Genomic DNA, 20,396 nt, shown 5'->3' with positions numbered 1-20,396 from the left:
TTACTGAGGGAAGGAGGTTGTTGGCCAAGATCTCGCGATACATGGCCCCATCCATCCTCCTCTCAATACGGTGCAGTCGTCCTGTCCCCTTTGCAGAAAAGCATCCCCAAAGAATTATGTTTCCATCTCCATGCTTCACGGTTGGGATGGTGTTCTTGGGGTTGTACTCATCCTTCTTCTTCCTCCAAACATGGCGAGTGGAGTTTAGACCAAAAAGCTATATTTTTGTCTCATCAGACCACATTACTTTCTCCCATTCCTCCTCTGGATCATCCAGATGGTCATTGGCAAACTTCAGATGGGCCTGGACATGCGCTGGCTTGAGCAGGGGGACCTTGCGTGCGCTGTAGGATTTTAATCCATGATGGCGTAGCGTGTTACTAATGGTTTTCTTTGAGACTGTGGTCCCAGCTCTCTTCAGGTCATTGACCAGGTCCTGCCGTGTAGTTCTGGGCTGATCCCTCACCTTCCTCATGATCATTGATGCCCCACGAGGTGAGATCTTGCATGGAGCCCCAGACCGAGGGTGATTGACCGTCATCTTGAACTTCTTCCATTTTCTTCCAGTTGTTGCCTTCTCACCAAGCTGCTTGCCTATTGTCCTGTAGCCCATCCCAGCCTTGTGCAGGTCTACAATTTTATCCCTGATGTCCTTACACAGCTCTCTGATCTTGGCCATTGTGGAGAGGTTGGAGTCTGTTTGATTGAGTGTGTGGACAGGTGTCTTTTATACAGGTAACGAGTTCAAACAGGTGCAGTTAATACAGGTAATGAGTGGAGAACAGGAGGGCTTCTTAAAGAAAAACTAACAGGTCTGTGAGAGACGGAATTCTTACTGGTAGGTAGGTGATCAAATACTTATGTCATGCAATAAAATGCAAATTAATTACTTAAAAATCATACAATGTGATTTTCTGGATTTTTGTTTTAGATTCCGTCTCTCACAGTTGAAGTGTACCTATGATAAAAAGTAAAGACCTCTACATGCTTTGTAAGTAAGAAAACCTGCAAAATCGGCAGTGTATCAAATACTTGTTCTTCCCACTGTACGTGTTTGATTTGGGCTTCGTCCCCGTCGTTTTTCATGCCATACCTTGTGTTGGGTGGAGTAATAAAAAACCCTAATACGTATTCCTGCGCCTGTCTTCTAATCATTATACAACATGTCCAAACTTTTGACTGGTAGTGTATACATAATGTATACTGTACCTATGGTTAGTTTATGATCTATGGTATTGCTGGGGAATATGTGGTGTAGTATCTCTCAGATATAGATGTGGTGGCAGAGTGAACAGACTTACTCTACATAATATGTTCCATACTGTGGGTCCTCTATTTCCTCCCAGCCATACGGAAGCTCTGTGGATACAAGAAGAGATGCATTGTGTTCAACTACTATAACACAAAAAATGCACATGTACAGCACTGCAGGATAACAGGGCATAGTGATGAGAAGAGACCAGCAGACACTAGACACAATGCTTATGCACACATTACAGTTGGGCGACATAACCATTTCACTGGGGTTTCCAGGTATAAGACGAATAACAAGTTTGCTTTATTTTCCTCCTACCAGGGAAGTTAAGCATGAGAAAATGGGCATGGAAAAAAAAAAACACTGACATTTTGCAGTTTTTGCAGGCAGCCTGGCTGGAATGGCTGCTGTACTGTACATCATGCAATTACAGCTGTGAGTCTTTCTGGGTAAGTCTCTAAAAGCTTTCCACACCTGGATTGTGCAACATTTGCCCATTATTCTTTTCAGAATTCTTCAAGCTCTGTCAAATTGGTTGTTGATCATTGCTAGACAACCATTTCAGGTCTTGCCATAGATTTTCTAGTAGATTTGTCACACCCTGGCCTATAGAACTCTAGCTAGTTTGGTCAGGGTGTGAATTTCTAGGTTTGTATTTCTATGTTTGGCCGGGTGTGGTTCCCAATCAGAGGCAGCGGTTGCTCGTTGTCTCTGATTGGGGATCATACTTAGGCAGCCAGTTTTCCTGCCTGTGTTGTGGGTTTTTGTTGTGTTCCTGTGTTAGGCTTGTGTGTTAGCCTTTGGACCGTCACGGTTAATTTTTGTTATTTTGGTTACTGTGTCGTGTGTTTATTCTTTAATAAATATATACGCCTTTCACGCTGCACCTTGGTCCGTCCCGTTCCTTAACGTACGTGACAAGATTTAAGTTGAAACTGTAGCTCGGCCACTCAGGAACATTCACTGTCTTCTTGGTAAGCAACTCCTGTGTAGATTTGGCCTTGTGTTTTAGGTTATTGTCCTGCTGAAAGGTGAATTAATCTCCCATTGTTTGGAGGAAAGCAGACTGAACCAGGTTTTCCTCTAGGACTTTGCCTGTGCTTAGCTCTATTTCATTTATTTTTTATCCTGAAAAACTCCCCGGTCCTTAAAGATTACAAAAATACCCAAAACAGGATGCAGCTATCACTATGCTTGAAAATATGGAGAGGGGTACTCAGTAATGTGTTGTATTGGATTTGCCCCATACATAACACTTTGAATTCAGGACAAAAAGTAAATTGCTTTGCCACATTTCTTTGCAGTATTACTTTAGTGCCTTGTTGCAAACAGGATGCATGTTTTGGAATATTTTTATTCTGTACAGGCTTCCTTATTTTCACTCTGTTTTCACTCGGTTAGTATTGTGAAGTAACTACAATGTTGTTGATCCATCCTCAGTTTTCTCCTATCACGGCCATTAAACTCTGTAACTGTTTTAAAGTCACCATTGGCCTCATGGTGAAATCCCTGAGTGGTTTCCTTCCTCTCCGGCAACTGAGTTAGGAAGGACGCCTGTACATTTGCAGTAAATTGGGTGTATTGATACACAATCCAAAGTATAATTAATAACTTCAACATGCTCAAAGGGATATTCAATGTCTGCTTTTTTTTACCCATCTTTTTTTTTAACCATCTACCAATAGGTGCCCTTCTTTGCGAGGCATTGGAAAACCTCCCTGGTGTTTGTGGTTGAATCTGTGTTTGAAATTCACTACTCGACTGAGGGACCTTACAGGTAATTGTATGTGTGGGGTACAAAGATGAGGTAGTCATCAAAAATCATGTTAAACACAATTATTGCACACAGAGTGAGTCCATGCAACTTATTATGTGACTTGTTAAGCAAAGTTGTACATTTCAGCTTTTCATTTTTAATTAAATAGAATAAAATTAAAATAAACATAATTCCACTTTGACATTATGGGGTATTGTGTGTAGGTCAGTGACAAAACAATCTAAATGTAATCCATTTTAAATTCAGGCTGTAACACAACAAAATGTGGAAAAAGTCAAGGGGTGTTAATACTTTCTGAGGGCATTGACAATCCTATCTGTATAGAAACATAGTCATGTATATTTGATGAGCTCTCTGTATATGTGAAATAATGCAGGGGCTGAGGGGCATACCCATGTGTAAAACTACATGTGTATACTAGTAGTAGTAGTAGTGGTAGTAGTAGTAGTAGTACTGGTAGCTGTAAGTGCTTCCTGTATGTATGGTCCACTAAGGTCCTGAAGCCTTACCTCCATCCTCACACTTCTCTGGGGGCTTGGCTTTCTTGGCCAGGCGGGGGTCCAGCCAAGTGGTGGTCTTGCTGTTGTGACTGTGAAGGGCAGATAAGAGAAACATTCAAAAACCTGAGCCAGCTACTGACACTGGTATTTGCATCAGTGGAAAGGTAGACAGTCATGTACCCCCCAACACTACAGTATATCCTATGTTATGCTTTCTTTGAAAGCTACACAAGTTACAAATAACTGCTTGACCAATTAATGAATCCTGCTTTGTATTCAAATGAGGGGAAAACTGAAACACAGTATTCATTATGATATGTGGCGATTTCAGACAAGAGCAGCTGGAAGCCTGTTTTCAAACAACTCAAAGGCCTCTGGGAGAGGTATATTTACTCAATCGTTCCTAAAACACAGTATTGATTGGTCAGGAAAACTGCTGAAGTGTTCTTGAGGAGAAACCACCAAATAAATAAGCTTCGACTAGAAACACTTTTAAAACAATCATGTAGGCTAGGGCTGTCAGTTTTGGAGTAAACATTGAGTCAGTATGAGTGGATTTTAAAGAGACCCACACCAGTCCAGGCCTTGGCTTGTATAACTAACTTAAATCCTCTGTCTGTTCGGCATGGCTTATGTAACATGTGTGCTATGTGCTTCACTAATCTAATCAACAATTTCATGATAATTTGCATGATGCTGATCAGATATAGCCATCTATTGCATAACCTGTAAAGTAACATTCAACATTCAGTCCAGAGCAGAAGTAAATGTCTTATGTCATTAAAAAACCACAATCTACATTTCTGACATTTATTTAATTATTTAGCATGAAACTCTATTAAGCAGAAACTCAGCATTTTTTGGGAGGAGCCTTGAACTCTCTGTACCTACAGTGTAGCAGAGTGTAACCAAGCAGGACTCATTTGACTCAAGGCTGTCTCTTTGTCCTGTCCCTGAGTGGATATACCGGTGCTGTTGCAGTACTCACTCTATGAAGTAGACCATGCCCGTCTCGGTGTAGGCCATCTCCCAGTTGAGAGGCAGGGGTTCCAGGCTGTCGTCGCGGGGCAGAGAGCTCCACGTACGGAAGTCCATTGCACTGCTGGACTGGGTGTAGCTGGGCACCGCCTTCCTCCATGATGCCCCCTCTTTGTGCTCTGAAAGAGAGAGAGAGAGCGAGAGAGAGCAGAAGGTTAGCCTGCATGGACACCTCGAGCCTCATCATGTTCTCCCAGCATGCAGTGGGAGGAAGGAGGGTTTGATGTCGCTAAAGGATTTGCATGCAAGGGATCGTGTGTTCTGTTCACCAAGGCTCTGTTTTGCATTTGTGCGTACGTGTAAACGTGTTTATGCATATGTGTGTACACTCCACTTGGGTTTCAATTATATACTGTAATAGCTGAGGATTCACAGTAAAAAGGCCATTGAAGCTTGAGCATATTTGCTACAATAACACTGTCTTTATAGTTATTTCTATACTTTTTATTTATTCATTTAATGAGAACTGCAATAAAAGCATCAGAGTCAACACAACAAAGGCCCTTCAGGGTACAAAAAGCTGCTAAATGTAACTTATACACATCAAGGGACTGTTTTTGTGTAATGCTAACCTCTGCACAAGTATTTGATACAATGAGGCTCAAGAACACACAGCTTCTTCTAGTGTATTCCACAGAGTTGATACAGGCAGCCCATGAGCACGGCAAGTTTGTGCATGTGCTTCTGTATTTCAGTAAATAGTTAACACACTACTACATCCATGGGACTTGCTGGTATTTTCAACAGATTGTTTATTTACTTGTTAGCTTGAAGGATGGGGAGGAACTGGCAAATGAGTCTGACCTCAACCGCTTATGCTAATCTGACTTAATCCACGCACGTACACGCACACACACACACACACACACACACACACACACACACACACACACACACACACACACACACACACACACACACACACACACAGGATCTGCGGATGCTCTGACTGGCCTCATGTAAACACCATGCACCATAGCCAGCCTTGGCGCAGCGCCTTGAGGACAGCTTAGGTCATCAGAGACAGTTCACAGAGGGGTGAGAGCCTGAGAGCCCACACCACACTGACTGCACTAGACACATACTGGAAGTCAGGCAGGGATCAGGGTTTGTCTTCAACACAGAGACCAGGGAAGTTCAGTCAGGAGTTTGGGCATTACGCTCACTTTTTCCATAAACCTTCTGACCTGTTCATAATTGTTTCCATCTATGGTTGGTTTAGAATGAAAAGTTCAGAACACCCCCAACATGACTGCAGTACAGCAGAAATGTGATTTATTTTACATAAAAATACTTTCTGTTGGAATCAGCACATCAAGGACAGCCCAGATCCCTTGAGAGAGGAGTCCTGATTGATCACACACATGGAGTCTCTGGTCTTAGGGTAAGAGGTCTGCTGCCTTCCAAGTTGACCTGCACTACAGTAGAAGGTGTTACTGATACTGAATGCTTTAAGCATAGCCTTGGTGTGGTGCCTGTTGGAAGTGGCTGGCTATACAGACAGAGCATGGTTGGATAACACAGACAGACAGATAGCACAGACTGGGTGATCAGAGCTCCTAGATCATAGGTCAATATGTATAGTATAGAGCAGAAATGTATAGAGCAGAAATATGTTAAAGAGTAGAAATATGATATAGTCCATAGTCATAACAATGTACATCTAAAAATAGAAAGGTGAGGTACAAAATGGGGATTATCCTGAGCAAAGAGAGAAAGGGCAGGAGACGGGGTTTGAGTGTGAGATGTACTGACCTGGGAGGCCGTTGGCCAGAGGTGGCCTCTCATCATCGTCCTCTTCCTCAGGGACCACACTGTCCTTCCTGTCCATCTTGCTGACGGAGGTGGTGCGTTTACGCTGGACCTCGTTGTCATAGTCCTCGTCAAACAGCACCTGATCCACCAGGTCAGGCTGCACCAGGATGGGCTCTGCTGGGGGCTTGGGGGTCCCATAGTAGTTACCTGGAGATAGAGGGGGAGTGAGGGGAGAGAGGGGGAGAAAATAGAGAGAGAGAGAGAGAGCGAGTGAGTGAGAGTGAGAGTGTGTGTGTGAGAGAGAGAGAGAGAGAGAGAGAAAGAGAGAGAGAGAGAGAGAGAGAGATGGACAGGGGGTTAGATAGAGAGATGAGCGTCTGACAAATTCCCTATTCTCAACCATCCCTGTAGCTGCTACGCAACCCTGGTAAGACATTGGCAGTTATTGTGCATTGAGGCCATCTGAACAAGAACTGGTAAAGTAAGGGGACCACAATCTTGTAATCACAGTCCTAGATTTCAAATGAGTTTAAGGCTTAACTGAATGAACAACAGCGGCAAAATGCAATATGAAAGTTTATTAAAATAGTTTGGGGAGGGGCCTCATCTCCGAGGGAAGATCCTCGGAGCCAGATTATTTGATGGCAGGTAGCCCTATGCGGGGCAGCTGGGAGAAAGGAGTTCCAATGACGGGCCTTAGCTGGTGGTGGTGGGGAGGTGGAGGGTTGTCTGTACATTTTGCTGTAACACAGCATGTAAGAGAACATGTGTAAGTTTGACATATAAATACATCCGAAGATTTAAGCCCATTAGTTGAGAGAGAGAAATGTGATAATAGGTTAAACAACAAGCGTGAGGAATGTGCATTATTGTGCTGTGCTCATAGGCTATAAGGTAAATAGGGGAATGACATTCTGCACATGGCTAGTAGAAAAGAGAAGGAGAGACAGGGCGATATGCTAATGATGATACGTTTGTAAACACTACCATATACATTCCTACTATGCCCGTAGAACCTTTCGTCCTGGCTGTGTGCCATGCCCCCCGAGGAACCACAGCACTACAGTCATGTCATGAATCATGGAACATTATATTTACTCCACTAGGGATTTGCAAGCAACCAATTACACTGATCATTGAATAGCAATTAATGATCTCTGAAAAGTGTTTTTCTCCTGATGAATAAAAACCTTGTGATACTGCCTATAAATATTCAGTGAAGATAACAGTGTCGTATAGGAGGGGGAGAGTGCACAACTTTGTTAAATCATTTGCTAATTTAGCTCATGGGCTGATCAATCTCTGACTAGCTGTTGAACACTCTGGGTAACTACATTTATGCACAGAAAACATCATTATTCAACCTTCATTAAGATAATGAATAATGTGCTTACTGATTTGATACTGATTCGAGATGCCCCAAATGTTTTATGTTTATTTGTTTGCTAAACTGTTCCCAGATCTGAATCTGTTCATGGGAGTATTATGGAATTATGTTTGGGCAATTTTTTATTTTAAGGTCAAACATTTACTGTATGATTAGACAAAGCCTATTCATAATTCATAAGCAGCTTAATTAAAGAACCGGGGAAAGATGCCACTGGGAAATATGGATTTTTAGCTAATTTATTACTCTCTATAAACTTAATCTCCTTTTCATTTGAACTGTGCTTGTTCTCATCTTAGAAACCTTTGATTTATCTCCACCTATTAAAATGTAAACATTACAGGTAGGTCTATTATAGAACACATGCATAAACTCAAAACACAGCAGTTTTTCTCTTTATAAGGCAGTGGTAGTCGCTAATATTTTTGAGGGAGACACTTTGTAAAACAAAATCACTGGGCGATCCGCCATACCCATCGGCGAATGGGGGATGGGGAGTCACAAAGTCAAATGTATTCATACATGATATTAAATGGATTTATACATTTAAGATATTATTAACATGGTCCATCAAGCTATTTGATTCTCTTATTCTCTATTTTAGGACACTTGGGGGTATCAGAAACAAATGTGTAAAATATTTTGATTAATCTTTAGAATCTGACATTACTGTAATTATCTTGCCATTATTGCCATTATCTTATTGCCATTAAATGTTATAGCACAAGATATGGCAAATCAGGTAACTGCAAATTTCAGTCTGAAGGGAGTATGCTTTGGAGTGACTGAAATGCATCAGAAAAGTATTTGAAAGTTTAGGAAAACATCAGAGATGATCATCAAACAATCTTATCAAATAAAATTGTATTTGTCACATGCTTCGTAAACAACATGGGTAGACTAAATTTACTTACGGGTCCTTTTCCAACAATGCAGAGTTAAAGACAAAGATACACTACCGGTCAAAAGTTTGGACACACCTACTCATTCAAGGATTTTTCTTTATCTTTACTATTTTCTACATTGTAGAATAATAGTGATGACATCAAAACTATGAAATAACACATATGGAATCATGTAATAACCAAAAAAGTGTTAAAGAAATATATTTTATATTTGAGATTCTTCAAATAGCCACTCTTTGACAGCTTTGCACACTCTTGGCATTCTCTCAACCAGCTTCACCTGGAATGCTTTTCCAACAGTCTTGAAGGAGTTCCCACATATGCTGAGCACTTGTTGGCTGCTTTTCCTTCACTCTGCAGTCCGACTCATCCCAAACCATCTCAGTTTGGTTGAGGTCAGGGGATTGTGGAGGCCAGGTCATCTGATGCAGCACTCCATCACTCTCCTTCTTGGTAAAATAGCCCTTACAGAGCCTAGAGGTGTGTTGGGTCATTGTCCTGTTGAAAAACAAATGATAGTCCCACTAAGCCCAAACCAGATGGGATGGCGTATCGCTGCAGAATGCTGTGGTAGCCATGCTGGTTAAGTGTGCCTTGAATCCTAAATAAATCACAGACAGTGTCACCAGCAAAGCACCCCCACACCATAACACCTCCTCCTCTATGCTTTATGGTGGGAAATAAACATGCGGAGATCATCCGTTCACCCACACCGCGTCTCACAAAGCCACAGCGGTTTGAACCAGAAATCTCAAATCTCAAAGACTCCAGACCAAAGGACACATTTCCACTGGTCTAATGTCCATTGCTCGTGTTTCTTGGCCCAAGCAAGTCTCTTCTTCTTATTGGTGTCCTTTAGTAGTGGTTTATTTGCAGCAATTCGGCCTATCAGAAGCTTCTAAAGCCATGACATCATTTTCTGGAATTTTCCAAGCTGTTTAAAAGCACAGTCAACTTAGTGTATGTAAACTTCTGACCCACTGGAATTGTGATACAATGAATTGTGAGTGAAATAATCTGTCTGTAAACAATTGTTGGAAAAATTACTTTTGTCATACACAAAGTAGATGTCCTAACCGACTTGCCAAAACTATAGTTTGTTAACAAGACATTTGTGGAGTTGTTGGAAAATGAGTTTTAATGATTCCAACCTAAGTGTATATAAACTTCCGACTTCAACTGTAGGTAGGGGTAAAGTGACTAGGCAACAGGATAGATAATAGACAGTTGCAGCGTATGTGGTGAGTGTGAAAGTCTGAGAGTGTTTGTGTGTTTGTGTGTGTGTGGCGTCAGTATGCATGTGTGTACGTTTTATGTGTGTGTTGGGGTGTCAGTGTACGTGTGTGGATAGAGTCAGTGCAGGAGAGTTAGTACAAAAAAGTGTATGTGTGTGTTGGGGTGTGTATATGTGTGTTGGGGTGTCAGCGTAAGTATGTGTGAGTGTGTGGGTAGTGTTCAGTGTGTGTGCATAGAGTCACTAGGCGGTGTCAGAGGAAGGCCCAAAAAATTGTCAAAGACTCCAGCCACCCAAGTCATAGACTGTTCAGGTTCCTGTTGGTTCCAGACCTATAAACCGCTTTAACCGCTCAGTTTGTCGCATCAGCTAATGTTATTCACGTAACCATGGTTCTATGAATTCAGCTGACTGAGGAAAACAAAACATATTCTTTCAGATTATTGCCGCGAGCCACCAATCAAGGTAAACAACCTCTCCCTCAACGTCAGCAAAACAAAGGAGCTGATTGTGGACTTCAGAATGAACCAGACTGGAACCCTATTCTCATCAACGGGGCTGCCATGGAGATGGTCCAAAAATTAAAGTTCATCGGCGTACACATCTCCTAGCAGCTGAAATGGTCAAACCACACAGACACACACCGTGGTGAAGAAGGCACAACAGCGACTCTTCATCCTCAGGATGTTGAAGAAATTTGGCCTGTCCCGGAGGGCCCACACAGTGTTCTACAGCAGGGGTTCCCAAACTTCACAGCCTGGTACAGCAATCTCCCCGCTTCCATCACTAAGACGCGGACAGTACAGGAGCATCATGGCAAAAACTGGCCAAGAGCTTCTACCCCCAGGCCATCAGGCTGCTAAATAGCCACCACTAGTCAGCTACAGTACCCTCACCCGCAGCATGCTAGTAGCTACAGTTATCTTTCAAATACTCATTTTGATGTATCACATGGGGATTCGCTCAGAATCACTCATCATGGAAGAACCAATCACACATGTCTGTCGGAGGCCGAAGCACCGCCGCAACGTGTTACATTTTACCGCGAATACTGCAGCAGAAGCGAACTCCTTCCGCTGGGGAAGCTGTGAAGTGAGCTTTAGCCTATTATGTGATTGTCTTTATGAGTCTGTTATTAAAGAATGTGAAACAATGTGTATGTTCACTGCTTTTCATTAAATCACATATGGTTATAAATATTGTATATACATTCGTTCGTATGGGCAGAATATTGTATATATAGCCTACAGAAATTGGTTCAGTTATGGTCTAAAATGAATGTGTTCATATGGGCAGAATATTGTAGCCTATATAAATTTGTTCATATGGGCAGAATATTGTATATAAATTAGTTCATATGGTTATATAAAGGCTGAAGGCTAAAAACAGCCTATACTATATCTAATATCTAGGCCTATATCTAGTTTCTACAATGTGTTTATGTTTTAAAGAATGTATTTTCTTCTCAAATAGACGCAGACAAACCGTGTTACCACAACTTGGTCGGTTTCGCCCTGGGTCTCCAGGCTTTTCTCCTTCAGGCCATTCATCGTCACCTTTCGGATCCGAATCCGAGTATTGTCCGAGATATGGTTGTATTCTCCAGATAACTTTCAGATAACCCCATCAGTGAAGGTTATGCGACCTCGGCATTGGAAACATCATATTCGGTTCACTTCCAGAAGGACCTATTTGCAGTCTGTCGTTCCCATCGGTGTAGCCTTCCTGCACCAGGATATTCTTTCCATGCACAGAGAGGAAAAATGTGGGTTCCATTGCAGCTTGTTCTGACCTCCTCTAAGAATAATGAATTCTGAGGGTAGCAGTGCAAGATCTTTTTAAGTAGAATATTTGGATTATTAGCATATGAACGACTTGCAATTCAATTGCTGGACTATCGAAGCCATCCATCCAACCCATTTATTCAGATCTGGTAGTTCAAAGAGGATAGTTTCAATGGTAATCAATTGGACCAATCAATTCACTCTCTTAAATCTCTTAAAATATTCTATACTCTTCTTGTGCAATGTATAGCCTACTGTACCGTTGGTCTGTCTGGAATATCTGCCTGTCTTGGTGAGAATCTTAAGATAATAAAAGACTTAAATGGTCTTCCTTAGTTTATGTGCCTATTATTATTTTATATTTAAGTATGACCTCCTAAAACTAGAACCGTCTTTTTTTATACATTCTAATAACGTTTTACTAGTTAAAATACTTTTCGTTCCTTGTATTAATGGCAGTGATGATTGCCTGTCAGTATAATAAGCATTTATCTGTGAAATTAGGCATTGAACTTGAACCCTGTTTCAACAATCATCAGCTGATTGAGAAAATAATTTTCAGAATAACAGTAAAGTGAACAGCTGTTATGATATATAGCACACAACGTTTTTCTAAAATGTTTTGATGTCTCATATGTTACGGAAAGTATAGTTCAAACTATACATGCTAAAAATGAAGGCCTATACTGTAGCATAAAAAAACGGGTTCAAAAGCTAAAAAGCTTTATTTCCTTGTAATTCATTTTATTCAATGGCTTCACCTGAGTGTCCTCGCCAGCCAGGGTAGGGCAGCACTTTACAACATTCCAATGTTATAGTCTTGTGAATCGCTCATGCATATATATTTTTTGAAAATGGGAACAATGGGAGAGATGGACAAATACTGATTTCAAAACAAAATGGACTACATTCTCATTCATATTATCAAGACATGAGGTGAGTATCAAAATAGTTTTAAAAGATGCCCTTGCCTTAAAGTTGAATCTCAGATATATCTTTAGTATAATAGCCTATACAGTCATGTCAAAATTTGGTATTCCGTTCTTTTGAAATAGCCTACATTTACAATATCATAATGAGACTAAATGAAACAACATAGGCCAAATTGATTTTGTGATGTTGTCCTATATTAAATGAACTTATTAGACTTGTTAAACATTGGATTTCTGTGGTCCGAATTTCATAATCATTTTCGTTTTTCAGACGTTTTCAGTTGGTAGGCTCTCCTCACTCGGAAAGCCTGCTCACTAATGTTAATACCAAAGTTGATAATTGTGACTTGATTTAATTAGAATGATGTGAATAATGATAATGATGATGATGGTGAGAGCCCAGTATAGCCTAACCCTTTAATCATATGCTATTGTTACTTTCTGTCTCTAAAATCACGTTTCCATTTCTTTCTTTTCTTTGTATTTTATCCCCTTTTTCTCCCCAATTTCATGGCATCCAATTGGTAATTATAGTCTTGTCCCATCGCTGCAACTCCCGTACAGACATGGGAGAGGCGAAGGTCGAGAGTCGTGCGTCCTCCGAAACACAACCCAACCAAGCCGCACTGCCCGCTTAACCCGGAAGCCAGCCGCACCAATGTGCCGGAGGAAACACCGTACACCTGGCGACCGTGTCAGCATGCACTGCGCCCGGCCTGCCACAGGAGTTGCTAGTGCGCGATGGGACAAGAACATCCCTGCCGGCCAAACCCTCCCCTACCCTGGACGGCGCTGGGCCAATTGTGCGCCGCCCAATGGGTCTCCCGGTCGCGGCCAGCTGCGACAGAGCCTGGACGCAGTGGTCTAAGGCACTGCATCGCAGCTACTGCAGTGTTGCCAACTCCTCAGTATGGAAAGTAGCTATTGGCTGTCCTAAAAGTCGCTAGAAGTCGCTAAATGACGTCATCACCTAATTTGCATAATTTGCCATGTGCATGTAATTGTGATGGATGCTGTAGGAGAGAGGAATAACGTCGTGGGAGAGACAAAAAGTGAGTAAAAAACACCCTACATTTACATCCCGCCCTGAATGTAAGCCAGCGGCGGCTTCCCGCATGCGCGATTCATTTGCAGTCTGAACGCGGAGGGGTGAACATCTGCTGCTCTGACTGAAGCTGGGTGGGACTGCTGCGCGAGGACTGGGCCGCCTATGAGTGCTTTGGGACAGGGGTAACAAAGCACCCACTGCTCGTTGGGAAGAGTAAGAACGATACGTGCTTTCACGTCAGAGTCTCCAAAAGTTTCCAATAACACCAGAAAAAGTCGCTAGATTTGTCGCTAGTCGCTTTTTTGAAAATGTGTTGCTAGAGGGGTCTGAAAATTCGCAAAATATAGCGATAAAGTCGCTAAGTTGGCAACACTGAGCTACTGCGATGCAGTGCCTTAGACCACTGCGCCACTCGGGAGGCCGCACATTGTAATTTCTATAGTCATGTGACAGTCTTTTTTAATTGAAATGTCCAAATGTTGGCCTTTTTCCACATTTCATTTTTTATTTTCATAACTGGTAAAAATTCAGTATGCTATAGCCTATAAATAATATTCTGCCTATATGAACACATTTATTTTAGGCCATATAAAGAATAGCTATGCATGAGTTAATGAAAAGCATCAAACAGACACATTGTTTCACATTATCTAATAAAAGACTAATAAACAAAAACAGGGAATAGGGGGAGGGGCTCACTCGCCACTCAACCTGTCTGTCTCAACAGATGTGTGTGATTGGTTCTTCCCCGATTAGTGATTCTGAGTGAATCCCAATGTGATACATCTCACTCCTATTATCAGGGAACCGGGTTTACGACAGTAATCCTAAATTGTATGGTAAAGTGACTTAATGCAGCTGGGCTCATCTCCCTCACAGCAGTTTGTCAGAGATGGCTTCATTAACCCTGGTGGCACAGCGGTAGCAGGGAGAGATTGGGGACCACCTAGCTAATCCTCGTCTGTCTCCTCCCACGCTGACATTCATTCGCCAGACGCTATAGCATATGGATTAATTACAAACACATCTCTGGGCCCCTGGTAAATGTGTGTCAGACAAGTGAAGGTGTGTGAAAGCGCCAAGTCAGAGGAGATTTCTGCTATTATTTGTCATATTAAACTGTTCTATAAGCTGACAAGGAGAGGGGGTGGCTTGTTTGACATAAACAATGCAAATGTCATGTTGATGAGAAACATCTCTCATATAGCAGTGCATAAACAATTTCACGATGGTGGATTTAACTAATAGACACGGACAGACTTCAATGTATACAGGACCTTACACGGATGTACGCCTGGCCAAATGCACCAAGGCAAAGCGCAGGAGTCCGAAACAGCCACAGTACATGCTGGACATCAGTCCACTGATTTCATGTACTCAACCCACTTAATTCTCTAGGCCAGGGTTTCCCAATTGGCAGCCAGCTAGGTTTTCTGAGCAAAACAATTATAATACATTTTTATATTTACATTTTTATTGTTGGACATAAAAGACTGTAAAAACACCAGCAAATCAGCTCCAAGTGATTTTAATTTTGGAGATGTGTTCGAAAGTATTCACAAGCATAATAGAGAGATATACACTGAGTGTACAAAACATTAAGAACACCTCCTCTTTCCATGACATAGACTGACCAGGTGAATCCAGGTGAAAGCTATGATCCCTTATTGATGTCACTTGATACACTTCAATCAGTGTAGATGAAGGGGAGGACACAGGTTAAAGAAGGGCTTTTAAGCCTTGAGACAATTGAGACATGGATTGTGTATGTGTGCCTTTCAGAGGGTGAATGGGCAAGACGAAAGATTTAAGTGCCTTTGAACTGGGTATAGTAGTAGAAGTCAACATGGGCCAGCATCCCTGTGGAATGCTTTCGACACCTTGAGGAGTCCATGCCCCGACGAATTGAGGATGTTCTGAGGGCAAAAGAGGGTGGTGCAACTCAATATTAGGAAGGTGTTCTTAATGTTTTGTACACTCAGTGTATGTGATCGTATACAAATTTAAGCAAAGTTTAAAATGATTATTATTAAGTATATCTGTTTGGGCTTCTTGCGATCAATTTGCAATCTACAAATTACTTGTAATTATGCTCCGGCCCCCTGACCATCCACTCAAGAAATGATCGGCCCGCGGCTGAATCTATTGTGGTTGATGATCCCTGCTCTAGGCCCATATGTTCTCATAGGAATCAGAATCATGAACACAGTAGGATTCCGTGCCCCAAATACATTTGAGAAGAACTTAAATTAGACAGACTTTTACATTTCCTGGTAACAGTGATGTCAGCAGCGCCAAAATATGTGCGTTGTTCATTTCTGGGCAGCTGTCCTTGTGTTGTGCCACCTGACCAGACCTGAACCACACAGAAGAGCAGAGCCGGAGTGAGGACTGAGCCCAGACAGACTCCCTCTCAGAGCCTGGCACAGGTGGCTGTGTCATGAAACCTGGGACCCTGTGGGCCACCCTGGCACAAACTGGATCCCAGCAGCACCGCCTGGGAGAGGGGAGAGGCCTCAGTTCACTGGACAGGGCAGGTCTGGCACTGCACTGGGTGGGCCTGTGTGGTCTGTGTGGAGGTGGGGGGTTAACAGGGTCAGGGATGACAGGAAGTAAGGGAAGAGAGAGAGGACAATAGTGCTAGTTCTCTGACTGTCTGGCACAGCAGCACAAATCAGCCAGAGAGCAGGGTTGCAAGCTAGCTAATGAGCTATTCGAAACACCATTAAGATTAGCTAAGGATCACATTGAAGAGTAATATGGTTACAACCTACTCTAAAAGTCAGTTGGGAAGTCAAATGTATGGGCATTTAAAGTAGGACATAAAATAAACTAGAGGGCTCGAATACAGCAGGCTATTCCAGCAGAACTGGGTCTTGTTTATTTTTCACACACTCACTCAGTATACTCTATATGGCAAAATAGGATGCAGTTCAAGCGCATATAAATAGAAAGAATCCCATTCCACTATCAAATGACTTCCAGTGCTGTACTGAGTTTACTCATCGTGCAAGGAGACAACAGCTCTGTGCCAGTAGGGCAATTCCATGGTAATGGAATTACACTTTGACTCAGTTTTATTACTTTAAAATGTATGCCAAAAGTTTAACGAGCCATACAACTCTATGCACAAGTACAACTTCGAATAATTTCCACTGAAAAATGTACAAAAACTAATTTAGTGGAAGAACTGTACAGATGCAAACTTTCGTAACAGAATTACGGTAAATTCTGGTCTTTATGCAATCACGTTTTCCAAAGACTGCTCCCAATTAAGATTAAAATATGTCTGCAGAAAGAATGGGGTGTCAGCTATGATATCAAATAAAATAAAATAAAATTGTATTTGTCACATACACGTGTTTAGCAGATGTTATAGCGGGTGTAGCGAAATGCTTGTGCTTCTAGCTCTGACAGTGCAGTAATATCTAACAAGTAATATCTAACAATTTCACAACATATACCCAATACACACAAAACTAGTAAGGAATGGGATTTAAGAATATATACATACATGGACAAGTAATGACAGAGCGGCATGGACTAAGATACAGATATGGCACCTTGAGTTTGAAAAAATCAATTTTGGTTATTGAACTACAGTAAGCAAAGTGGATTTAAACCCGGTAACGGAATTACATCATGGGTCCCTGATCTTTACTACACAGAAATGCATAATTATGGATATGAGAGTAATTCTCCTCAAGTTTCACAAGTTTGGACATCACAGCACACAGCACAGCAGAGTACAGCACAGCACAGTAGAGTACAGGGCAGTACACTACAGCACAGCAGAGTAGAGTAGGGTAGAGTAGAGTTCAGTACAGTAGAGTTAAGTACAGTAAAGTAGAGTATAGTTCAGTACAGTAGAGTACAGTACAATAAACTGTACTGTACTCTACTCTAGTATACTATACTTTTCTTTACTGTACTGTACTTTATTGTACTGTATTGTAATGTATTACTGTATTGCACTGTACTCTACTGTGCTCTACTCACTGCACTGTACTGTAGTGTACTGTAATGTGCTATCCAAACTTGTGAAACATACGTCTATGATAGGTTCAGATTTAGTCCAGTCTGGTCTGTCCGTGGACGTTAACACCAAGGCCAGTGTGGACTGACCAAATTTCAACTACTTTTCAACGTTCATGGATGTCCGGTTTCAGTCGGTGCTCAGTGGTTGAGGATGCTGGTTAAAGTAAATGGAAGGAGAGGGGGCTCATGGGTAGGTGCCAGTAAGAGCTGGGAGAGGTGACATTAACTGGAGAGTGAGAGAGAGGTGGAGAGAGAGAGGGAGGGGTTGTCCAGACTGTTTTAACACTCATGGTTTGACCACCAGATGACAGAAAGAGAAAGAAAACAGTTTTCAGCTGAACATAACAGTATGCCAGTGGGAGGGAGGACAGTAGCAGTTGACCCAACTGTGGTTTGTGACTATTATGATTTCCCATTGCAGCCAATTTATTTGCAGTAATTCCGTTACATATTTTTTTGGTAATTCCGTTATCAATTTGGTAACAGAATTACGAGTTTGAATCACTTAATAATTCATAAACAAAATCTGGTTTTGTTACTTCTGTAAGCTTTCATTATCTTCCCTCCCCATGAAGGAGAGATATTAGAAAATATCTTAAAGATTTGTAGGTTTTTGTTAGCGGAATTACAAGGCACAAAGCAATATTTCTTAAACTTCCAGCAGCTAAACAATTTCTCTAACACTAAATATAAGTGTTGATATTAGTTGGCAGTAGTCTTGCCATCAACATTATTGTGTTTTGATGTATTTCTGATACCTTTTAAGACTTTTTCTGATAGATGTTTTCTAAGGCCACTTTTGCATATTTTTATCCAGAAATCAAAGCCTTTACTTATGCCTAATTTTTAAGATGGAAAATGGTTGAAAAATGAATCTATGCCTTAATTACCCCAAAATATAGCCTCTTAGCATTCCCTTGTGGCTCAGTTGGTAGAGCGTGGTGCTTGCAACACCAAGGTTGTGGGTTCAATTCCCACGGGGGACCAGTACAAAAATGTATGCACTCACTACTTATTGTAAGTTGCTCTGGATAAGAGTGTCTGCTAAATGACTAAAATGTAAATTAGACACCCAATATGATATGCTCCTATGACCTTCACATGTTGGTGCTCATGGGTCCTTTTTGATCGAAATGCCAAACATGTTTCTGTCGAGGACCTACCACTATCAGAGCCTTCAATGGACAGCAAAGTGCAGCCTAGAGCCCTGGAAAGTCAATACACACATCTGCACCCAGTCAAACACTGCTAGTGTACAGACTTGAGAGCTTGCCATTGAAAAGCTGACTCTGGGTGCTCGGCTGAAGTCCTATAAATCTATACCTGGCTCTCTCCCCCTCTTCTCTCTCTCTCTAGCCTAATCAAATCATTCAGAATGTGTGCTTTACTGCAGCCCAGCTAAACGTCATTCTGTGCCGTGTGTTATCTGGCTGCCTGTAAAGGTGCAGAAAAACCCACAGGTCCGGCTGCAGCTGAGAGATGAAGGGCAGCTCACAGTCGCGGGTGGCTGTCCCTTGACTTGGCAGCTCCTGAAACCTGCAGCTCCTTTCTTACTGTATGTGATCTCAATTCTGTCTTTTCCCCATGCCAACAGGGATGGGATTTGCTCAAAGTGTGTGTGAGGAGGTGTCAGTGTTGACCTGCTGTCTGTCAGCTGTGAGTTGACTGACAGCAAAGGGAACCTCAGGGAGCATCTGGAATGACATTACATCAGAGGGCTCAGAAGACTGTCAACAGCCAGGACCTGCCAGTGCCAAACCCCTTCATAGAAACTGTGCTGCTGCTTGGTAAGACTCTTACTCCAGATGAGGATTTGACTTCATCTTTAAACTCTCCATCACAGGGAATATAAATGAGAGGCAATAGGAGAGACACTGCAGAGAAGGATAAGTGATGTGGGCCAACCACTAGACCAGAGGTGCGCCTCTAACATTCAAAGACTGAGTCCATTCCATTCTGATTCCACAGCAGGCAGCTGGGATTTGGTGTATGAAAGACTGAGCTTAAAGAGAGGAGATTATCATGTTATTGCCATAATCATTGAACAATGTGAGAAAAATCCCCGGCTCCAATCCCTTCATGACACAAATACTCTGAGACTATTCAACCCCATAATACAGGGTGAGTACTTAATGTGCCATTGTAGTATAACTAAAGTAAAACAACTGATAAGAACTCATTCAACTGTGATGGACTAAATAGAGTATCAGGAAAACCCAGAAACAGCCTTCCTTGTGTCAACAACCCTACAAATAAAACATATTTGTATTCTCCTCTAAGTGACTATATGAACTATCATCCCCGGCTATAACAGCATTTGCTATGGTTACTTTCAGTACAGGAGTTCACACATGAGCCAAGTTCAGTGTGTCACCACTGAAGCAAAAATGAAGCAGATTTTCCCTCATAAAGAAGAGGACTCCTCTTTTGTCTGAGAGGATACCCCAAGGATGGAAACCCACATAAAGATATCCAGTAGCTGCCAGTAGTTTTTGGAAGCATGCGATGAACACAGCCTCCCCTCATAGGTGGAGAGGGCCATCATCACATGAGTAAACCCTAGATAACTCCTCCTCTGCCTCTGCAGTAGTGGTGCCAGCTGGTCAGGCAGGGTTCAGCAGGTTGAAAGATCTACAGATGATCTACTGAGAGTGGTGATCAGGTGGGCCAGCCCATCAACACATTGCTGCTCTACAGACTAAAATAACTCTTAATGGTTTGAGCAGCTCAAGGGCTCTTGAGT

General features: G+C 42.0%; 1 protein-coding gene across 2 annotated transcripts in view; it reads right to left on the bottom strand.

Moving 5' to 3' along the window:
- Positions 1-20,396, bottom strand: part of LOC121577744 (membrane-associated guanylate kinase, WW and PDZ domain-containing protein 3-like) — a 147,689-nt gene that overhangs the window by 23,139 nt on the left and 104,154 nt on the right. For both annotated transcript variants that reach the window (XM_041891594.2, XM_041891595.2), the window contains exons 4-7: positions 6,326-6,532; positions 4,521-4,689; positions 3,542-3,621; positions 1,302-1,359 (exon numbers count right to left, since the gene is read on the bottom strand). In XM_041891594.2, coding sequence (XP_041747528.1) covers positions 1,302-1,359; positions 3,542-3,621; positions 4,521-4,689; positions 6,326-6,532 — 514 coding nt within the window. The remainder of the gene's footprint in view (positions 1-1,301; positions 1,360-3,541; positions 3,622-4,520; positions 4,690-6,325; positions 6,533-20,396) is intronic.

This window comes from Coregonus clupeaformis, chromosome 12, assembly GCF_020615455.1.
Source record: "Coregonus clupeaformis isolate EN_2021a chromosome 12, ASM2061545v1, whole genome shotgun sequence".
NCBI lineage: Eukaryota > Metazoa > Chordata > Actinopteri > Salmoniformes > Salmonidae > Coregonus > Coregonus clupeaformis.
Note: the sequence above shows the minus strand (reverse complement) of the source record. Positions and strands in the feature narration are given on the sequence as shown.